This window comes from Psammomys obesus, unplaced genomic scaffold, assembly GCF_907164565.1.
Source record: "Psammomys obesus unplaced genomic scaffold, mPsaObe1.curated_primary_1811, whole genome shotgun sequence".
In the NCBI taxonomy this organism is placed as follows: domain Eukaryota; kingdom Metazoa; phylum Chordata; class Mammalia; order Rodentia; family Muridae; genus Psammomys; species Psammomys obesus.
This window is the reverse complement of record NW_026590062.1, coordinates 23,724,857-23,730,971: the sequence shown is the minus strand read 5'-3', so window position 1 is coordinate 23,730,971 and position 6,115 is coordinate 23,724,857. Positions and strand designations below refer to the sequence as shown.

Genomic DNA, 6,115 nt, shown 5'->3' with positions numbered 1-6,115 from the left:
CCCAGAAGGTACCAATGTCTGTGTGCATTGCACCCCAGCTAGCCAGAGAACATGTAATTCTGAGATATCTTATTCCCCACTTTGTTCTTTGGACTGCACCGTCAAGCAGAACAGAAGGGTATGCTTGCCAAGAATCGAGTTTCTCACAAGAGTGTAATTTTCCAGGAAACTTGTTCATAACAGAGAAAAGAACAGTCAGATTGTATGAGGTGGGCGGATGTTTGGGAGTATAGATTAGTGAGTAGGGTGATAGGGGAAAGCTCAGGTGTGTGGATGAGCAGACAAAGAGTTCAGTGGGTAAATGGTCCCAGACCTTGTCCAGTTGCAGTGTCTGGAGGTCGCTGGTCCTTACAAATCTGCTGCATTTCCTCCAACTGGTGCTTTAGAAGTATACAATTCTTGTGCACTTTCTCATTGTCCTGCTTCCTCATGTCTGCTCCATCAGGATCTGACTGTGGAGGTTGCTGGAAATACCCTCTGAAGGGTAAGCCTCTGACAGCCTCCTCCTGCTCTACCTGCTAGCCTGCTCTTGCCATTCCTACCTTAGGGCCTATCAACACCACAAAGCCCTAGATTTCCTGGAGGACCTAGGAAAGAGCCCAATACAACCATGCGTGCTGCACTAAGAAGACCATAAACAGAGAACAGCTAATTCATGAAAGAATAACAACTGCTAAAGTCTCCAACACAGTCCCTCAAAAAGAAAGAAGAGTCTCCATCTGTCCTTTACTGTCCCAGGTAATGGGGAAACATCAAAAAATAGGTGACAAATGCCCTCAAGGTAGGACAGGAGAACCACGGGGAGCACATTCTATCTTCCTGCTCCATAACACTCAGCTCTGGAAAACCCTGCCTGATTCCCAGATACCCAAGGCTGCCTGACACCCCTGTCCTGCTTTGAACTGATTTCTTCCTAGAGGGTCCAGAGGCTTGAATGAAACTCCTGGGAGAGGTTAACAGTTTCTTTCATATTTAGAAAATCTGACTCCAAAAGTCCCAGACAGGCTGATGGCTAAGAGGCAGAAGGGAAAGAACCAGAGCTGGGGACTCTCCAGTCCAGAATAAAGACAAGCAGAGATGGCCATCCCACAGTCCCTGACAGGCACTTACCTATAGAAGCCAGTCTCCTTGACAAGCTCCTTGAAGTTCTGTGAGGCTTCAGTGTGCTCATACTCCAAAGTCTGCAGGGTCCAATGCTGTGTCTTGAGTTTCTCACTGAAAGGATTTGGCCTATGATAGGGCCTGTCCCCAAAATCAAAGAACCCCATGAATACTTGCCTCAAGGACCTTGTTAACTAAAGTTGTGACGTAAACTACCCAAGTTCAGAAGATGACACATTCTGGATCCTCTGTACCAGTTCATCCTGCTTCTTACACAACTTGTTACCCTGGTCCCAGGCCAGCAGAAGCTATGGGTGTCCAGGTGAAAGGTGCCCTGCCTGCATGAGCTCACTCAGTAAGCCAAGAGGGGCTGTCTACCCCATTATAGTCTCAGGGAAGCATTCCACAACTTTTGGTCCACCAAATACCTGTGATTTCATTTCTCCTGTTTTCAGAACAGTGATTCTTGATCCTTGGTGACTATTTCTACAGAGTCGGACATTTTTCTGCCAATGAGATCTAGCCTAGGGACAGCTTTAAAAACTGCCCAAAGGATTTTACTGTGCCTCCAATCTCGCCATATAGGCTTAGTACAGCTTAAAGTGGCACAACCAGATCCCAGTACTAGCGTGACACTGAGACTGTGACTCAAAGGCCACAGGTCACACCCCTGGCTCCAAGAGTCTAGAGGTATACACTAACATGGAAATATGTATGTACACACACACACACACACACACACACACACACAGAGAGTGGTGACAAAAGGCAATAAAGATAGGCAGGAAAGGAAAAACAGGAAGAAGGATGGGATGCTGAAAAACTGTATCTCAGGTACTGTCTCAAGATTATAAGGCACAAGGAGAGAGGGGAACAGTATTGAGCTCCATGTCTTCCTGTCCTAAATTGAGATAAACCAAGAAGGATAAGGTCTCTCCAGCTGCTATCAGGAGCTTCCAGCATTAAATCTCTGCCAGGCAAGTAAAAATCTAATGCCAAACCCACAGTAGCTGGTGTCTCACACAAGCCACCACCTATCAAGCCTTTCCCAAATGCATGCTGGGAACTCATTCTCCACTGCCTCAATCCCTGTGCTGTGTGATTCAGAGCACAGGCTCTGGGTTTCTTTGGAAGAAGCATATGATTTTTTCCAGATATCACTGCTGCCCAAGCTTAATTTCCTGCCTCTCTTCTGAAAAGCATTTAGGGACATGACACCCTGGAGGTGTCCTTAAAAGGATTAGATGGAGGTGACTTTGCAGACCCAAGACTGACACCATGGGGTTTGAAATAATGGATACCGATTGTCCAAGGATCCTTCTGTGATAAGGGTCAGGCGATCTTGCAGCTCATTTCTGTCTGTGGTCATCAGCTGCAGCTGAGTGGTCAGCCTGTCCATTTCTGTCTTCACCTGTTTCTTGTAGGGGATCTCTGGGGGGGATGGTGGCTCCCCACTGGCCCTTGTAGGGTGAACAGAAGTGAACTTGAGTAGTGAGAAGGCACAGAGGATGGACACAAATAGAGCATGCCTAGAACCCAGTTATATAATGTTAAAGATTTTGTCCTAAGCCTGAGAGGCCTGCTCTCTGTATCTCTGATCTGCCATCACTCTCTTAAAAGGTGGGTATTTAAGCAGCCAGGCATTTCCTCTGTTTCTGTACCTGTGCTTCAGGTGACCACAGATATGGCCGCTTCAGACTTATTCACAAACCCAGGAGATGCAACTTGGCTTCTCAGCCCTCAAGCCTGTGGTTTCAGAAGCCAGGAGAATAATGGCACAATCACTCAGGTGTTTCAGAGACACACAGAGATCCTGCCTTGTCACTCTATGACTGTGCCTGTGGATTAAAAACTCATGCAGTGGTAGAACATGGTCAACAGACTGAACAATTCTGCCCATAGAAAGACCAAAACACGCCAGAGCTGGCAATAATGATTTAGTCTATGTCTGCTCCACTGACTCTGACACTTTGCCTGTACTAGAGAGATGCCTGCCGCCCACACTATTGATCAGAAACCCAAGGGTGTCGCTGTCAGGGAGAGGTGGTCAGAGGAGTTATGAGTACATAAGGTCATAGCCAGGAGCACATTCTGTCCCTGTAACTGCTGTCAGATAGCCACAGCACCTAAAAGAAACCTGTGAGAGTGAAGTGCAGAGATGCCCTACCATAAATTGGGAAATGTTAGCCCTCCTTGACCCCTGATGGTCTCCTTTTGTGCTCATGGTACACCGCAAATGCCCAATAAGAGAAAAGCTAAGAACTTCGCTTAAAACAATTTTGGCCTTGCCAGCTCCTGGCTTTGGGGACAGAAAAAATATTGCTCTGGAATCCTTTACTTTCATGACCTATGTTATTCAGAAACGTTCATTTGCTTCCCAGAGGGTCCTGTTCCACTGCCCCATTATTATAGCTCCCACCTCAAACCCAACTCCTCTGCCCAGGACTCATTGTGCCTTCCCCAGGACAACTTCTTTCTTGATATTTTAAAATTAGATGGAAGGCCAGGTGCCTTCTGCCTCTCTTCAGTTATTCTACTGTCCACATTCTCTTTCTGAAAGACGCTTCTCAGCCTTGCCCACCTATAGGGACTGAATGAATGCCCTTAAGAGCAGGTGGTGACATCACAAGCATTGTGAATACCTCCCCAGGATACAATAGAATGTAGAGAAAATGGATTGCTGACGTCATGGGGAACCCTGGTGATGTTCACCTTGTAGTTACCATTAGCTAAGGGGCACTTTCCAGGAGACTCTTCTGGGACATCGCCATTGATCACCACCTCCTTTCAAAGCCTCAGATGGCTGTATCCTTGAATATAAACATGTCAGCTTTTTCCATGTGAGGAACTGAGTGGTTACTTTCCAACCATGCTTAGGAATATCTCATTCTTTGCTCAACCTGCTTTTCATCAATATGAGCAATTAAACAGTAGTGAGATCTCACAACAGGGTGAATGTGGCAGAGGAATGGTCTCCTGTCTTATGTGTACATATGATTTAATGCACATCCAGGAAGAGCCTACAGTGCTGGCTACGATGTGGGATGTTTATAGGGGGTACAGTCTCAGAAGCCATTTACCTGGCCTTTGAACGTGGCCTCCAGATGGCTTAGAATATGGAGAATACAGCCTTCAGAGTGCTGGCAACAGTGTGATGAACTGTTGGCAGAGGAAACTGAAACAGTGGAGGCACCAAGAGAAAAAGTCTTCAGGGTGAGTGTGGTGTTCTCTCTCCACCAATGACACTAAAGCCTGATTGGTTACAGGAATTCTGTGACTTACATAGTGAGATGGTGTCTGAAGAAAGAAAGAAAAAAAAAAGTCACTGTGTGGGTAGGACCATATGTTAGACATAGCTCAGTTGCAGAGTAACTGCCCAGCATAGAATAGGTTAAGGAATTCCAGGCAGATGCCTCTGCTTCAGGGATGATCGGAACCTTCACTGAAGTGTTGTGTAACACACTCCCATAGAGAGCCAGGATTCAGTTGCTATCTCTATTCCTAAGGAAATTCAGATTTCTGTTGGTGCCTGAGCCTGTTTAGTGCTGTTTTACTCAGCCATGCAACTCAGCATATGCTGTTCCAGTATGACAGGTTCTATCTTGCATGATTCTTGGGTTTAAGGTGCCTCCGGAGCAGGAGAACTGAGCTAGTTTCATGATCTTGTTCAGGTGTGCTGGTAGCAAGACTATATTATGCTTATCTATAGAATGATGTCATCTATCAGTAGCTTATTGTGAATAACATGGCTACTGTTGACTATAGTATGTTATTTTACTAAACGATGTCCAATAATGTCGGAGGAAATCGTGTAATCTGTAGTAGAGCAGTGAACATACAATATCCTGACTACCTTCTGACATATGTTTAAGGATGAGAAGAATTCTAGACCCAGCTTTGGTATGACACTTATTCCTTGGGGTACAAACAATAACTTCAGTGAAAAACCGAAAGTCAGAAAAATGGACTTTCAACTGAATGCTTTGGCCAGAAGGACATGTCAGGAAGCTCCAGGTGGGTGTCAGTGTCTCTAAGCCCTGGAGACACATTGCCCATGAATATGTTGGCAGCAGTGACCACTAGGAATTCAGTTAACCTAGGAGTGTCTGTGTGGTGTCTGGGTCATGGAGATATGCAGGTCACGGAAGAGGACCCATTTACAATCAAGTTGATGAGAGAACACAAAGACACCTAATGGGCCGAGTTGGGGTGTGAGAGCTGAGGCAAACCCCTAGCCAATCATTTGACTATATAGTCACGAAGTAGTGTCCTCCTTGCTCTCAGTAGTAACCCCTAATGCAGGCTTTCCTCCTGATAGCTTCTCCATAAATAGAGGCTTTGTCCCACCTTTGGGACTGCATTGTGCAGTACATGGACCTCTTGCTGTTCTCCGAGGTGTTGATGAGTACCATAGCCTAGATGAGAACAGCCACACTGCCAGATTTCTGTGTGTATATGAAGTGGCTTACCATTTCAGTGTTTACCAGTAAGGCACAAAATCTGCAGGACTGCTCTGCAGTAGTTTTCACCATGGATTTCTGAGTCACATTTAAACGTTACTGTAGTTCCATAGGTACACATGCACACACACATGAAGATCACAGAAGAGTTTTGGGAAGGTTTGTTCTAACATGTGTGTCTCAGGGAAGGAACTCTGTTAGAAGGAACTCTATTAGAAGAAAAAGTAGGGTAGAACCTTGACCTCATTGGCACAGGAGACAACTTCCTGAACAGAACACCAACAGCACAGACTATAAGATCAACAATCAATAAATATGACCTCATGAAACTGAAAACTTCTGTAAAGCAAAGGACACTGTCATCAGAACAAAACAGCAGCCTACAGACTGGGAAAGAATCTTCACCAACCCTATATGTGACAGAGGGTAACATCCAGAATATATAAAGAACTCAAGAAATTAAAAAGCAATAAATCAAGTAATCCAATTAAAAATGGGGTACAGAGCTAAACAGAGAATTCTCTCTAGGGGGATATCAAATGGCAGAGAAACAC

General features: G+C 45.4%; 1 protein-coding gene across 1 annotated transcript; it reads right to left on the bottom strand.

The window, feature by feature from the left end:
- Positions 1-427: 427 nt before the first annotated feature.
- LOC129675909 (disks large homolog 5-like) lies at positions 428-3,872 on the bottom strand. Its single transcript, XM_055606047.1, has 5 exons — positions 3,865-3,872; positions 3,521-3,682; positions 2,403-2,561; positions 1,111-1,242; positions 428-464 (listed from the first exon to the last, which is right to left on the bottom strand). Exons 1-5 carry the CDS (start codon positions 3,870-3,872, stop codon positions 428-430), a joined length of 498 nt encoding a protein of 165 aa, XP_055462022.1.
- Positions 3,873-6,115: the final 2,243 nt, after the last annotated feature.